The sequence below is a fragment of the Lethenteron reissneri genome, chromosome 57 (genome assembly GCF_015708825.2).
Source record: "Lethenteron reissneri isolate LAM-NWPU_2019-01 chromosome 57, ASM1570882v1, whole genome shotgun sequence".
In the NCBI taxonomy this organism is placed as follows: Eukaryota; Metazoa; Chordata; class Hyperoartia; order Petromyzontiformes; family Petromyzontidae; genus Lethenteron; species Lethenteron reissneri.
In genome coordinates this window covers 2,420,261-2,436,891 of record NC_083835.1, presented here as the reverse complement: position 1 = coordinate 2,436,891, position 16,631 = coordinate 2,420,261, and the positions used below count along the sequence as shown (strand labels likewise).

The window sequence follows — 16,631 nt, the reverse complement described above, 5'->3', positions numbered from 1 at the left end:
GTTATCGGCATCTGAGCCTTTCCTGCAGTCTGCCGTAATATTATTTTGTGGACAGTCCATGCCCGCAGAGGACGGTTATTCGGTAAATTTTGTTTAACCGGCCACGCCTTTGCTGGTGAGACCATGTAAGGCTTACACTTTTTATTTTAATTTGAACATGCTGTAATTGAACAGGCCGGTAGATTAAATTCCACTTTGTTTATGCAATTCATGTTGCCCTCTTTCCTATTTATATATGGCTTTTCTATTCATGTACATTTCCTATTTGATGTGTATGTGTGGACATTTTTAGCCCGGATGGTTTCGCGAGCCCACCCACGCACCGACGCACCCACCCACCAAACCCACCCACCCACGCACGACGCACCCACCCACCCACACACCGACCGACCCACTCACCCACCGATGCACCGATCCGCCCATCGTCGAGTAATTTAAACGAACAACTTTTTGCGGCTGGATTGTGCTCCAGATTAACGTAACTTGTGTTTGGTCTTCTCTGTCAGGCAAGGTGATCGGTAAAAATGGCAAAGCAATCCAGGAGATCGTCGATAAATCCGGCGTTGTGCGGGTCAAGATTGAGGGCGATGACACCAAGAAGCATACGCGCGAAGAGGTGAGGCCCTCTTAGTGCCCCAAATGCTCTCTTGATGACACGGAGATTGCGGGTAAAGACCTCCTGAATGATCCTGACATGCTCTGAAGACCCCCCAGGTTCCCCCCCGAACCTATCTTGGTTCTTGTGGTTCTGAAGAACCCCCCTCAAGCGTGTCGAGGAGCCGATAAGAATAGTGGCCCTGGAGATGATGTGATTATGAAATAATGTGATGGTGATAACTGATACTGGTGGTGGTCATGCTGGTAATTTACAGTTATTAACATGGTGATTTGTGATTGTATTGAAGCAGCACTCTTGATTAGTGGTGGTGATCATGCTGTTGACTGTGGTGGTGGTGATGATGACAGTGCTCTTGACTGTGGTATCAAAGACAGTACTGTTGTGATGATGGACCCAACTGTTGATTGCGGCGGTGATGATAGTGGCGGCGATTGCGATGATGCTGGTGGCTGCACCGACACAGCACCGAATTCGCTAATCCTTGTCGTCTGATGCTGCTGCTGCCAACAGGGAATGGTGCCGTTTACCTTCGTCGGGACCAAGGAGAATTTGAGCAATGCACGCGTTCTGCTGGAGTATCACCTCTCTTATCTCAAGGTACCCGAGCACGCGACACGCGGGGATTGCCGCGCCAACGCAACATCAAACAACGTCTCCAGCGGTCGTGATGTGTCGCAGCAAACCCAAGATTTTATTGCGCCCGGTTCTCGGTTATAGCCGGGATTCATTATCTCGGTGTAGGCGCGCGTACTCGCTCATCGCTGCACGAAGAGCAACGTGCTCACGGTGGTTGCGTAACTTGATCAAGGCCAGCTCCCAGATTATTTTTCAGCACGGGGGCGAGAATCGTCTGCTTGCAGACGCAGTTAAAGCGGTGGAGGGGAGAGGGGGTGCAGTGTAGATGTTGTGTGAGATGGACCCTTCTATGTATGTACTTTGAACTTTCGCACTGTACATAGCCAACTGTGCTCATCGGAGGTGTGGGGAAGGACAACAATCTTCAAATCGAGATTGACAACAATCTTAAACACAAAAAGCACCGTCAAAGAAATGAGCTTTCAATCTAGATGTGGATAGCCTCCAGTGGCTTCCTAATCGGATGGAAGAGCGTTCCAGACGGCCGCAGAAGCGTGTTTGAAAGCGAGCGTGATGCAGTGACCGTCTTTGTTCGATGGCTAGCCAAAAGCCGCTGCTTATGAGGATGCATGATGATACGCTCCTTGACGAGATCGGCAAGGTATTTTGGTTCGTTTGTGGCAAGCGCTTTGTGTGTAATGTGTGACCTTATAAAGGATGGGTCTGTCCCCTGTACCCAACTTAGACGTTCAACGTCGTGCCGTGTGACTCTGCTGTCCGTAGAGAGGCCGTGAATTGATGTGGATTTTCTCCGGGTGCTGTGGGTTTTTCCTTTTTTCTTTCTTTCCTACATCCCAGAAATAATGATAATAGTTAAGGTCCTCCTGAAAAACAAGTGAGGTTCATTGTACAATGGTGGTGTTTATTATGCTGAATGCACAGTAAAACATTAAATATGTATTTAAATCGCAAGAATGATAATGCAGTATATTACAAAGTACGTACTTTCTGAAGGAGACACAAAATATACAGTCCTTTATCATTCCACTGCTGGATGAAGGTCTCCTTACGCCATGTCGGTTATGGGGGGTTGTTTGACCATATCTCACCGTGCTGTACGTTAAATCTCAAAGGTACATCAGTCAGCCCTTGGATATCCCCGCGATAGGTCGTACAGTTAGAAACATAATTTTAACTTTCTTCGAACTATACATTTCTCTCGTCGACATTAACACTGCACCATCAGGGCCGCTTTTAATAGCGACGGGAGCTAAATAAAAGCCACCGAAATTCCTCAAAAGCGCTTGGCAGTCAAAGGACGGGGAGGGAGGGAGGGAGGCGAGTATATCTTGCACCCACGACACATTTTCAACCGATTCAGCGAAGCGGGTGCCCCCTGAGCTATGTGATTCTGAAAATAGCCCCGGCACCACCACCTGTCGTTGAGGCCTGTGTCTCGTCCGTTACAGTCTCAGCAGAGGCCGGGCGACCACGTGTCGTAGTCTCTCGCCGCACGAGGCCGCCGCCACTGCAAGCCTACGCAGTTGGGCTGTGTAAACGTACACGCCTTGTTCCTTCGCTCACTCGCTCGCTCGTCCGTCTGTTTCAATCGTTTAGGATGGGTGAGGGCGGTGAGTGCGGTGGTTAGCACACTGCAGCCTCGGTTTGACTTCAGTGGCGAGTGGTAATATGAACTGGTCTTGAGCGCATAGCCAGTTTCACCAAACCGGCGTGGTGAGGTGCAGTCCATCGTTCCCCATGTGGTGACACGGTGTAGAGAGAGAGGCTTGGAGTGTGTACAAGGGTTGCTTGTTATTTATAGTATTGTGTGGCATGGTAATGGACAGTGAGTGTGGTTGAGATGCTTGGCCAATGTGTGGACGTTTTGGTTTGGCTGACGATGTTTATGTCAATGGTATTTAATTGGGTTCACATTGATCCCCAGCAGCTGCTAGAATGTTTTGTTCACCGTAAAGTTATAAAGGCGACTTGGACTAGAATCAAATCTCGATCCGGAAACTCAGCAATTCATGAAATCCCGTTGGGGGGTGAATCGTTACAGATATTAAATTTTCTCTCGATTTAACTCCGTAGATCTGTTTAATGTTTCCTCGAGCTTGATTTTGTAATTGTACCACGATCAGTCGAACAAATATTCTGCCCCGAGCCGACTTGCACGACAGGGAATTTGTAACTTAACATATTTGTGCAATTCCTTTGTTCTTATACTCGTTGGTTTTTTTCGGTAAAGTCACGTATATAGAAATAAAATAAAATTTTAATAAATTCAATTAAATCACGACGTTTCGAACGCAACACAAGCGCTCATCAATTGGTGACGATGAGCGCTTGTGTTGCGTTCGAAACGTCGTGATTTATTTTAATTTATTAAAATGTTATTTTATTTCTACATATGTGACTTTACCGAAAAAAAAAACAATGAGTATAATGTGTGCAGTCATGAAAGCTTCAATTCTAGACCTTTGTTCTTTTAAATCTGACACTGTTCTTTTTGCGCCGATTTCTATTTGCGTCATTCCTGCGCTTTACTTTGTTTGTTTTCGCACTTTGTCATTTTGGCGACCCAAGTCACCGCTTCAAATGAGACTCCGATCCTCAGCTCTCATGTTCTCATCCGGTTAAACAAAACAAACACGATACACTTGCTCAGAGATCGTTTGTCTCACAACGGCTTAAGCTATGGCTCGCGTTGACTTGATGCCCTCTTCTCAGCGGTGTTAAATTTGACACTGGTCATTTCGACTGCTAATACTTTCATGTGCACCTCAGGAAATTAAAGTGGAAAGTAGATTACAGCGCCAGGAATCCGCGAGTTAAGCGCCTCGCCTTAGCATGGCCAGTGGAGGGCGTGGGAATCCACAGATGTAGCGGATTAGACCCGTTCAGAAATCCCACAAGTCACACTTTGGGGGGGGCCTTCAACTTTCTACTGCGTGTCGGGAATATTGCGTGTACGCGCCGCGCTCCACACCCGACGCCTCCGAAGCTCAATTCCCCCGCTCACGGCCAACATCGGTGACGAATATCTAAACCGGTCCCAGGCCTCCCCTGAGACTTGCCATATGGTGCGGTTGTCTAAACAGCGCTGGGGAAACGAAGGCTGCCAGGCCTGTGGCGCTGGCTGCATCGCCCACTCGTGTGCCATGCCGGCCTCGAATGGTGTTCGAGAGCAAGCGCACTTGCCCTAACAGTCTGCTGAAGGCTATATGGGGGGGACATTTGTCTTTGTAGCATATATTGGCATGAAAAATGTACAACGGTAACGCTGTACAGAAGTAATCGATAAAATACTTTTTTGTGTTTATTACTTTTAAGTTTGATCTTGAGTATTGCTATTGCTGGGAAATTCTTAATGTGTTTGGTTTAGATTATTTCTGAGATCAACTGAATGTGAATGAATGGTATAGATTTATTGTTGTTTTTCTCTCCAATTTTCTTTCACTTTCATTCCATCTCAGACCACTAGTCAATCCTCTTCATGCTCTTAAATATCCTCTTTGTTGTTTCCACTGTGAGGCCCTACTCCTGCGATTGAAGTGGGCACGTCGCATCGCTGGTAATCACATTCGTGACCAACGGCTTTCTTGTAACTCTCCCTTTTAACTATAATGCTCTCATAACCGATGAAATCTGCTCGTGTGCGGGTACAAGATCGGATTGTGATGTCGCGGGACGTTGAGAGATGGCAACAGGAGGCGGAGGCCTCTCGCCCAGCTGGGCGATAGATAACCGCCACCGATGGCGACAACGATTTATCGTCGATTGCGCGAACGCTGTCGGCCTCACGCCCCGCGTCTCGCCCCGCGTCTCGCCATGCGCAGGAGGTGGAGGAGCTGCGCATGGAACGGCTGCAGATCGACGAGCAGCTCCGTCAGATCGGGCTGGGCTCTCGCTCGGCGCTGCTGGGCGGCCGTCCCGGCGAGCGCGAGCGACCCGACGCCCCCGCCGGGCCCGCTGCCGCCGCTGCTGATGACTCGGCGCCACCGGGGGGCCCGACACGCGGGGGTCGCTCGTACCTGGGCCGCGGGCGCGCCAGAAGGGCCTACAACTCGGGATACGGTGAGGACGCCCAAGCGCCGTGTGGCTTCGATGCTTTTCAAACCCGAGGGTGAAACGTTTCGTGCGTCAGCTTTGTCCATTTCTCTGTAAACGGGGGGTAGTTCGTTCACTGTCCTAGAGATGATCCAGCACGAACAAAACTTGGGTTATGTACGTATAATCGGAGGTGTGGGGATGGACAACAAACTAAAGACAAAAAGCAGATCTAAAGAAATTAGTTTGAAAACTATATTTATACAGTTGATATGTCAAAGGGTTTATCCGCAAACAGCCCATGGTGAGCAGAGCCAATATCCGAGCACAGTTGTGTCATCGCGCACTACTGGAGTACTGCTTCCTGTTGCCGATTGTGACAATGACAGTTACAATGACAATGTTCTTTAATTGCTTGCCCCATCCCATCCCCCTCCCACCACTACCTCCGCTTTGTAAAAAGGAACCAACTCCGAGCACTCGAACGCGTCCGAGACAGAGTCGGAGAGACGGGACGAGCCGCGGGGCCGCGGGGGCCCAGCGCGCGGCAGGGGCAGCGCCCCCACGGCGCGAGGTGGGGCGGCACGGGGAGCCGCCTTTGCCCAAGGTACACGGCACTCGGTGTTGTACGCGGGCACGGCGGAGTCTGCGCGGTTGCGGCGGCTTCCGTTGGTTGGGAGAAGCCGATGAGATCAAACGGTGCCTGGACGTGAGACTGCCTGTCGCTCGCGCTAAAAGCGGTTTTTGTAAAGGATATTTGAGGGTAACAGACATTTGACCAAATTCAACCACCGAGCATTAAACGTTGGGTTCGACTCCTTTACGAGATATCAGAGGTAACTCTGTGATAGCCGCTTCCATGGTCCTATCTCAGACATGGAAAGAACATCTTCTTGGTTCTTTCGGTAAAGTCACGTAGAAGGGAAATAATAAAAATAAAACATAATAAAATAATAATATTATGTTTTATTTTTATCATTTCCCTTCTAAGTCACGTAGAAGGGAAATAATAAAAATAAAACATAATAAAATAATAATATTATGTTTTATTTTTATCATTTCCCTTCTACGTGACTTTACCGAAAGAACCAAGAAGATGAATCCCTGCAGTCACGAAAGCTTTAAATCGAAATGGAAAGAACACTTGTGAATATTTATTTTTAAAGGTTGTATCTTTTAGAGCGGCAAAAAAACTTGAAACCTGTCCTTAGGACGGTCGGCTTCCTGGCTCGTGCATGACCAGCTCTCTGGCGCCACGCCGCGGTTTCGTGAATCAACGCGCGTGCACACCCTACCCCCCTCGCCCCCGCCACGCTTAGGGGGAAAGGAGACGGCGGGCGCCAACTCGCTGGGATTCGCCGAGGATGCTGAGCGGGCGGGCGACACGGACGGCAGCGATGCGTGGCCCCGGCCGCGGCGGAAGCAGTCCCGCAGGCGGCGCACGGACGAGGACGCCGTGGTCATCGACTCGGTCAGCGAGTCCGACACCACCTCGGTCAACGGCAACGGTGAGCATCTTTCGGCTCGGCAAATGGGGTGTGATTTGAAAGACCGATGAACGTATTCAAAGTTGCGTCGTTCAGTTTTATCGTTGCGCAGTGGCAATATGGTCCAGGAGCTCGATGCCAATGTCGAGGTCTGCTGCTGGCAACGACGAGAGGGATTCAGGAGAGAGTGTTGATTTGCTGTTCCTTCTCCATAGAAGGAGCGCAAACTATAGTGGTATTTACTCTGCTACGGTTGCATGGTCACAATCGCACTGCTGTGCCTTGTCTGTAAAGTTACGTCGTTAAATTTTTTCCAACGATGCTTTGTAGACGTGCAAGAATGCGTCAGTTCTTTTATTAAAATCGCAGGAGGATATATTTTTTTTCGTGCTAAACGATCGAGTAATTGTTACGTGTGGACGAAGAGCGCGTGCAAATCTTTACCGACGACACGGCAGTCTTGAGATCACAGAGTCGACGCAAAAAATAAGATGCTCGCTCTATGTACCGTAGGCCAGCTGTCTGCGTTAACAGCACGCGGCCTAATATTTCCAAAACAAAGACCTTCAACTCAAAATAGTTGCAGCCCGACCCATTCATTCTGCGTTATAAACACGTGGCCACCGAGCGGACAGGGAGGAGGGGGGAGGAGCTATGGCACAGGGGGCTGATCCCATCGAGTCCCATAAAACACAGAGGGGACCGTCGTTCTGTGGCCATTCCTGGGCCTGCAAGAAAGGGGCAGCCTTTCAATGGCCGTGCGAGCAAGGCACGCGATCTGTCGAGGGTGTAAACGGCGGCGGTGAGAGGTTTGCCCGACGGCGTTCACGACCTCCAGACGAGGGAGAGGAGCCGTCGCGGAACAAGAGACGGAACAGGAGCGCTCGCCGGAGAATGCCTGGGCCCAGCTCGCCGAGCCTGGAGAGGCAGCCAGGTAGTCGGGGGAGAGACGCCGCAGACGCTGCGTGCGTGCGTGCTAACCCAAGGGGGTTCTCAACTCGGTGGTCCCCCGGCATTCCCGATCCCCCTTTACACAGCCGCGATCAAAATCTCACTTCATGGACGGCCACGCGGCACCACCGTACAGACTCGCAGTCCAACTCCGGCGGGTCGGCGGGCACGCGGTTTTGTTATTTGTGAAGTGATTTGTTTGTTTTATTGGCGACCGCAAATGACTGACACTGCCCATCGCCTCCTGGCTTGGCAACACCTCTTTCACCATGGCGGAGGGAACTTCCATAACAACCTGAGCCGCTTCAGTAATTGGAGGATCTGTGTGGCTTATAAATATTCATTGTACATTATCAATGGGCATTGTGGGTAAAATAAATTATTATGGAAGCGTGCTGTCCTTCCACATATATATAAAGATAACATTTTTAGTGTGGTGTTTCTGGAACAATATTGTCCAGCAGCATTTGCTTACGTGGGAAAATCCTGATCTGGTTTCGACTTTCTGAGTCTAATCAGGAGGGACGGGCTTGCTAAAGAAATGCTGCTTGGCCGATGGATGTTCCATGCAGAAACAAAATAATGCGCGGTCATCGTTACCGCTAGATGAGAAGGCAGGAAGGGTAAATGTAGGCCAGGAACACAGTAATTCCTCCTTTAACGCAGTAGTAGATGCGTTCCTGAAAAGTACTGCATTTAGCGAAAACCGCATTTGGCGAAAACAATTTCCCTACAAATAATGTAAAGATAAAGTTTGCCGAGATACGATTTACTACACAAACAGCAAGGTGGTGAGACAGAGAACTGGGGTACGTTGCCACGTACTGTGTCACTCCGCTCAGCCACGCAGCTCAAGAAAGTAGTTGGTCGTTCGGCCGCTCAAAAACTGCGTTATAACGGGGTGTGCGCATTCCGCGTTGTGAAGTGTTCCCGAATGGAAGAACCGTCTTATAGCGACAACGCGTTGTAGTGTAAACACCGCACATTCAACGAGGACCTCCCGTACTTGTCACTTTACAAATCTCATCATTAGACCTCCTTTGCCAGCACCAAAATATAATAATAGGGTTTTTCCCCTTTTTTCTGGCAACAAAACTGAAACCTTTTTACAAGGGTTCATGTAACTGCATTAACCACAATACTTGCAGTCAAAATGCAAACAAAAACACACACTATGATAATATATGCATTGTCCTTGAAACTGATTGGTCCACACCAAGGGATGGCTTTCTTTCAGCTTCAGGTGTGACCCCCTGTTGAGAACTCTTTAACTGAAACCGGCATGGTGAACTTGAAACAGGGAGACGCAAACGTTAACTTTATCGAGGTGGTTTTAAGCTGTTCATTTGGTGAAATGCTTGTGTGTGCCGTGTTCATGTACTAACTTTTTTGAGCGTGATAACTGCATGTTGTTGTGAAAGCGGCATGTTTTTGGCCATAATAACATTAGTTTGCCCTAGAACGTGGAAGTTTCAAGATGTCTTTTGCAGGAGGATCTTGCTTTTGGGATGTTTGGCTAGATTAGTCGGATTTATTTCAAAGAATATTTGAGTGGCATTTTGCTTTGGTTGTGCGCACTTGCTGAGCAACAGGCCCCAAGGCCAAAAACCACCCAAACGGCCAGCAATAAACAGCACGGTCAAAAGTTGTGTAACGGGTAAAAGACGATGAGATAAAATTCCAAAGGTGAGGGAAGTGTTGTGACCTGCAAATGTGGTGGTTGAACACGGTGTAGATGGTGCGACCCGAGTCCTCGGCAGTTGCCAAACAAATACATTATAAGGTCGCACTCAATACAATTTGTTGTCCTTCCACCACACCTCAGATTAGCACAGGTTGGCTTTCCTACGGTGCGAACGAAGTTCAACATACAACATGGGTGGATATGAGTAGAGGGCAAATTCTGCTATCCGCGACCCTCTAATCCCCAACGCAATTCATTTGGGCGGTGGTGGAGTTGGTCCAATCGAGACTGACGCAAGGGTGCTGTCCTTTCGGTGACGTCACATCAGCAAGCCTTCGCTAGACTTTCGCACCTCTGATTAGCGCGGTTGGCTACGTACGGCGTTCAACATGCATGTTGGCCACGGAGCGCCGCGACGATGTCGCCATTCGTTAGCGACGGTTGACGGGACGACACGGCTGCGCCGTTGTGGTTGTGCGTCGAACGTTAACACGTGCGGGCACGCGCGTGTGTGTGGTTTGTTGAAGTAGTTTGCTGACGAGCGACTCGGTCGTTTGAATAATAACAAACGCTTGTTCCAGGGCGGTTGGTGGAGCGGTGCGAGGTGGTGCATGCCGTTTGAGCGCCATTGTCGCTGTGCCGTAATTATGCATGTTCATAACGATGCACTGTTGTTGTAATGCTGCAAGGCCTTCTCAGTTTCTGGTTTCAGACTTGAAAGTATATATAGAATTGCCGACTTTACACTTCAGTTATCTTTGAATTTTAGAAAGTAACCATTTTTTAGGTAAGCTGAATTTTTGTTGAAAATTACTGTATCCGTCTGCTTGCTGCGCTGCTCGTACGCATTGATACGCGTGGATCTTTAAGCCTTGCGATTCACACATCGAATCGTGTATCCGTCACATTTAATGGGTCAACGTAAGCTCTGCAGCCACGAGATGGCGCTGCTACATTCACCAGGGCTCAAAATAAACCAGCTATTGAATTAACTTGCAACCCTCAATGTGGAGACAAGTCATCATCACATCTCTCGGGGGGGGGGGGGGGTGGAGAAACGTGACAATCCCATTCCTACCATTCGCACACTTTACACGGGCGCTTACAAAAAAGTTACAAATGAGCTATTCCGCTGTACGGGGGTCTACGTGCTTAATTAGCGCAGGGTTTTGTTGGGGGTAAAGGGTGTGCGACATTTAGGTGACCCTTGGGCACAGGATGTTTTCTGCCCCGGCATGGTCTGAATCCCACGAGTATTATCTTAATGTTGTTGTGTTTTTCACCACCCCCTGCCCGCCCCCCCCCCACCCTGTGCAGTGACTGTGGCAGATTACATTTCAAGGGCCGAGTCTCAGAGCAGACAGTTGCCACCACCCGCTGATTCTGGGAAGGCCCCTAACGCACAGGTAAGTTCTCATTCATTGCCCAGGAGCTGTGGGTGGATGAATCCTCACGGTCAGAATTGACCAGGTGGTTCATAGAGGTTCATATAATGCCTTTTGTTAAAACAGTGGCGTGTGAGAATTACAACAGGGGGAAAAAACACGTATAACAGCATTCTTTATATCCAGCTCGCATCATTTAGTATTATTGTTGAGATTTTGTATGCAAATTGTGCGGTTTTGTGTAATGAAGTGATCTGGCCTAAAGGATGTAATCGTCTAAAATAATGAACCCGGCGACCTGAGTTGGCTTCCCGGCCATAGTTGACATCGCTCGTGAATGATTCCAGAACCTGTCCGATCGCCTCTCTTCACGAAACCGCACAGACCAGCGTGGTGAAAGTATATTGGTGCCACAGTGACGAGATGTAATCTACCTCTCCTGGTATACAAGAGGTGGTGACGGTTTCAATCCCGACCCCTGACACCTGCTGTTTATTGGGAGTTTGCGTGTCGATCTCCCCGTGGTCGCGTGGATCTTTCTCCGGGTCCTCCGGTTTTTCCCTTCACATTCTGAATCAACATCACGCGTTTACAGTCTTTGGCCGCTGTAAATGTTCACACGATAGGCCACATTGTTGAGCGACAGCTCAAGTGGGCCTTACCTGGTGAAATTTAAAAAAAGTTGTAGTTTGGTTTAATAAAAATACGAATAAACCCTGTACACGCTGTGGGAGAGAGGCAGGACCATGCTGCTGTCAGCTCCCGAGTCTGAACGTGTGCGCTGCGTTGCCCCCGCTCAGGACCGCGGCGGTGCCATCGCCGCCGGCGCTGCGGAGCGCGGAGACGCCGTGCCAAAACCTCCCGGCGCTGCGGTGAACGGCGCCAGCAAGCAGCTGCAGCAAAGAGGATCCAGGGAGCGAGGGGCCAGGAGGGGAGACAAGTTTGAGGGGAAGGTTGAGACAGCTGCCCCAGCAGTAGCAGCGGCGGCAGCTGCAGCTGCAGCAGCCACCAAAACCGTGATGCTTAATGGCACCGACTAGAGGAGAGATACAGAGAGAGAAAAAAGAGAGATGAAACAAAAGATGACATTGTAATTCAAACCGTTGTTGCAGTTGTTTTTCACCCCTGAAATTTCCGTCTTTGAGAAATGCAGTACGAAGGTGAACCCTGCAAGAAAAAAAAACCGAGTCATTGGTTTTTAAGACGTGTCCGTTTTTTTGTACTTCTAAAAAAAAAAATACCTTCTTTTTTTAAATTGAAACAAGCAATCCACGTGAGGAGTGCCTTGTGGAGGAAAAAAAATAAGTATATAAGGAATTAATATACAGATGTATATTGTTAAGAAACTACTACTACTAATAAATTAACAAGTAGGGGGGATGTAGGCTGGCATTTCGGCGATGCTGCTTCGTTATGGGACGTGCGAAGAAATAAAAAACAAAACCTTTGTCGCGGGAAAACAGTGACGCTCAAGAAGGACTTTGTAAAAAAAAAAAAAATGTGCTGTATGATGTTGCATGTTACATTTCTCATTCTATCCGGCACGGTGTTTTTGTTACCTTTCGGGGGGGCGGCGGCGGCACGGGGCGATGGGGCGGGAGGCGCGCGGCCTCTTGTGGATGCTGAGATTGCGAACGACGACGTTTTAAGTGACAATTGTAAAGCGAAAGGCCCGCGCGCAACGCACGGTCAAGTTGCAAGAGGGGGGTGGTACGGTGGAGAGAGAGAGAGTTTCGTGCGTGGCGGACTTGTTGCGTTTTTTGCGCCAGGATTTAGTTTCGCCACGGAGGAAGAGAGGAGGACGGATCGCCCGCCGACTTAGTTGGTCCTTCACCCGCCCCGGGTCGGGCAGCAAAAAAGAAAACGGAGGAAGAGAGAGAATGTCTCTCGTTGAGGTGTTGAGGTGGTCGGTGGTCGGCCACGAAGCGATGAGCTCTGGGGGAGTCCTGGTGGCACGTGGGGGGGGGGGGCGGGGTTAGCGCGTTGTAATAGTAACGACGAGCATTGGCGGGGAACGAACGAGAGATTTGAAAATCGCGTGACGAGTGATTCTGTCCCTTACGTTTTGGTTTTTTTTGTCAACTGTTATTATTGAGAATTAAATTACATTGCTTTTTAAAACCAAACTGAGCCTTTTTCTGTCGTTTTTTTTCCTCCCCTTCGCACAAAATGTACACGGAACGTGTTGGTGGAGTTTTTGTTGTTTGTATGTTTTAGTTTTACAGTCGCCAAGTGAAAAAGTAAAAGAAAAGCAAGCGGCTTCGTGGGAGCGAGCTTTGCTCGGTGTGCTCCTACCTAACGCACGGGGATGGTGGTGAGATGCAGACTCCGGGACAGAGGTTCGCGGTTCGAATCTAGCGACCGCCCTGCGTAATACTTTAATACTGCGGAGTGCATCATGAGACCACCTTTGCCAGTACCAAAATATAATAATAGGGGTTTTCCCCTTTTTTCTGGCAACAAAACTGAAACCTTTTTATAAGGATTCATGTCTGCATTAACCACAATACTTGCAGTTAACATGCAAACAAAAAACACACTGATAATATATGCATTGTCCTTGAAACTGATTGGTCTACACCAAGGGATGGCTTTCTTTTGAGCCTCGACCCAATTTCTTTTGAGCCTCGACACAATTGCGTTCACCATAAAAGGCACGCGCCTTCGCAGTGCACGCCAAAGCATCCCGTGATGTCATTCGCAAAGGGCATGCCGTGGTGTGTTGGTGGTCTGAATAAAATACGAAAAACAAGTATAACCCGTAAAAACTAAGTTTTTCACTATAAATCCTTTATATGCGTGGCCGCTAGAGTCCTCTCGTCCTCTGGCTTGAGATGGCTGCCACCTATGGGTCAGATGATTGCATTGCACCATTAAGAAATTGGTAATTAAATATAATATTTTTGTCCTAAAAAGTGTAAAATTTTGGAAAAAAATTTCACGAACATTAATTGTCACGCACAACGAGTCTGTGTGGAAAATGTCAGCTCGATTGGATCACGGGAAGTGGGTTAAAAAACGACCGAAAGATTTGCACGGTCGTAAGCAAGCAAGCGAACTTAATATAAAGGATTTAAAAATGTACCCGCTAATTACTCAATTGCGATTACACGCAACAATTAATTGCAAAAACTTGGCAGGAACCTTCTGAAAACGAGTCGTGAGGCTGGGCGAGGCCTTTCCTGGGTGATCGAGCGTCCTGAAGAAACTTTTTTCTGCCTTCTTCAACAGCGATGATACTGCCACAGCTGTGCGATGGTTTATTATGAATAATATATTATTTTATTATGTTTTCTTTTTATTATTAATAATATATTATTTTATTGTGTTTTATTTTTATTATTTTATTACTTCCCTTTTACGTGACTTTACCGAACGAACCAAGAAGATGAATCCCTGCAGTCACGAAAGCTTTAAATCTAAATGATTTATTTGGTTAATTTCCAAAGTGCAGGCTGCTGTACAGTGGCAGTCATAGAACCTGCAAACTCTGAAATTACAGACCAATAATTGTTTCCATTGAAACGCTTCCGCAAATTGGCTCTTAGACACATCTAAAATTCAGCAAGTCACGTCAACTTGAAACGTAGGATTTGCGTAACCAATACAATTGATCCATTTGTTGGCTTTGTGCCAAATTTCATGTCAACCCTCCTCCACAAGATTGTCCAGATTACAAATATATATAATGCAATGAAGATTATTCGTTGAAATAAGATCATGTTTTTTTAAATCCTTTATATTAAGTTCGCTTGCTTGCCTGCTTGCGTGCTTGCTTGCTTGCTTAGGACCGTGCAAATCTTTCGGTCGTTTTTTAACCCACTTCCCGTGATCCAATCGAGCTGACATTTTGCACACAGACTCGTTGTGCGTGACAATTAATGTTCGTGAAAAAAAATTTCCAAAATTTTACACTGTTTAGGGAAAACAAATTAAATATTTAATTACCAATTGCTTAATACTGGCAGACAATCATCTGACCCATATGTGGCAGCCATCTCAAGCCAGAGGACGAGAGGACTCTAGCCGCCACGCATATAAAGGATTTAGAGTGAAAAACTTTGTTTTTACGGGTTTACTTGTTATAAACGTGACAATCGTGTCGATTAGCACGGTTGGCTACGTAGGGCGTGAAAGAAGTGCAACATTCACGACGAGGATTCTGGCGTGAAACTGCCGCCAGGTAGCCCAACCCACGAGCCACGTGTGCATCAAGTAACGCGATTGTATGGACACATTCTCTTTTTGTTGTACATTTTCAGAATCCTTCATACTGGAAGAATCCGATGAGCTCTCAAAAACTTGTTTCCACAAACAGTACAAAACCATGGTTGCAGTTAAATATACAAGAAACACTAAACCATCTCCATCCAACCAGGCAAAGCCCACGGAGGTATTAATTTATTTTTCAAAAGCGACCTGGCCACAAATAGCCCTGCAAAGTGCATTTATCATTTGGACATCATACGCACGAATGCTATCGATTAACATTCGGTAAGGGGATCGATTCCAAGAATACCATGAGCTTCACACGAGAGGCAAGTGTTTGGGAATTACACCCAATTCTCATCACGCTTATCACTATTACCGTTGTGTTTAAAACCTGGACAGTTCACACTTTATATATAGACTAGCTTCACTACCCGGCTTCGCCCGGGACTTGGATTCACCACGCCGGGCCGCCTTTATCTCCCCAGTGGCGATGTTCACACACCACACCAGTTACTCGTTTGAGGCTGAGTCGACCTAGGGGAGGCCCAGGAGCGGTTAAAATAATTGTCACCGGTGGTGGCCGTGAGCGGGAATCGAACTCGGGTCGCCGGGTGCACAGCGCGCTCACCACGACACGACAATGCGTTACGCTTCCACATGCGCGGGTGCATGACAGATGTGACGCCACAGCTCATTCGCCGTGCACAAAAATATGCATTATTGAGCACCCCCCCCCAAAATACAAAAGTGTATTTTTAGAATTTTTGGCACGGTGTACTGTCTGGAAAGTACCCACATGGCAAATTTCAAGTTTGTTGCACGTCGGGAAGTACGCTAAACATTTTGAACAGACACATAATCACACATTTCCCTTTTATATTCAGTATATAGATTGATTTGATTTCAGCCTGGCCACCATCCAGTGCAAATTTTGGTTGAGCCTGGTTCGTACTGGGCCAGGTGACCACCACCAGAGCTGCCACGTGCTGTCGGCACGGGTCTGCGAGGTGTGGCCATTAGATGGTCGGACCGAGTGTCACCCGCCCTCGTATACTAAACTAAAAACTTTTATTTCACCAGGTATGGCTTATTGAACTATATAGCTCTTTTTTTCAGAGGCGACCTGGTTATCATAAATGATCACTCAAAGAAGTGGTTTATCGTGTGATGTGTTATAGTAGCAGCCAAACACTCAGTGAGAAAAATATATATATAGCGTAACCAAAACAAGGGGGTATAGGTGGTGGGGGTAACGTGATTGTACAAAATATCATGCGTGAGTGTTTCCCAATAAAAACTCATTAAGGCCCAACAACAACAAAATGGGCTGAACATGATGGGCACACACAAATCGGGAGAGCACGCGCGTGCACGTTTCACTCGATTCTGTGTCCTAAGAAGGTGTTCCGATGAACCGACAGACAGCAGCAGCAGCGGCAGCAGCAGCTGCGTGTGTGCCCTGCGGTTTGTTTGTGTGTGTGTAGCCGTCACGACAGGGCACAGAGGACAATGTTTACTTTGATGGTGATCGGCCACAAAATGTTATAAAAAAAAAATTCGGTTTACTGACCCCCCCCCCCCCCGCTTGCCCCGTCCCTCCCACCTCCTCTTGTGCAAAATAAAGAAATAATGCATTTTGGGGTTTTAAACAAACAACAAGTGGA

At 47.8% G+C, this 16,631-nt stretch overlaps 1 protein-coding gene across 2 annotated transcripts in view; it reads left to right on the top strand.

Annotated features, from left to right (window-relative positions):
- The window catches only part of LOC133357157 (RNA-binding protein FXR1-like), a 37,256-nt gene extending 24,375 nt beyond the window's left edge, over positions 1-12,881 (top strand). The window contains exons 10-17 of one of the 2 annotated variants that reach the window (XM_061574967.1): positions 507-616; positions 1,130-1,216; positions 5,038-5,275; positions 5,712-5,855; positions 6,568-6,756; positions 7,574-7,669; positions 10,688-10,776; positions 11,556-12,881. In XM_061574967.1, the coding sequence (XP_061430951.1) occupies positions 507-616; positions 1,130-1,216; positions 5,038-5,275; positions 5,712-5,855; positions 6,568-6,756; positions 7,574-7,669; positions 10,688-10,776; positions 11,556-11,795 (1,193 nt within the window). In that variant the 3' untranslated portion in view covers positions 11,796-12,881. The remainder of the gene's footprint in view (positions 1-506; positions 617-1,129; positions 1,217-5,037; positions 5,276-5,711; positions 5,856-6,567; positions 6,757-7,573; positions 7,670-10,687; positions 10,777-11,555) is intronic. The other variant, XM_061574968.1, reaches the window with a different exon arrangement.
- Positions 12,882-16,631: the final 3,750 nt, after the last annotated feature.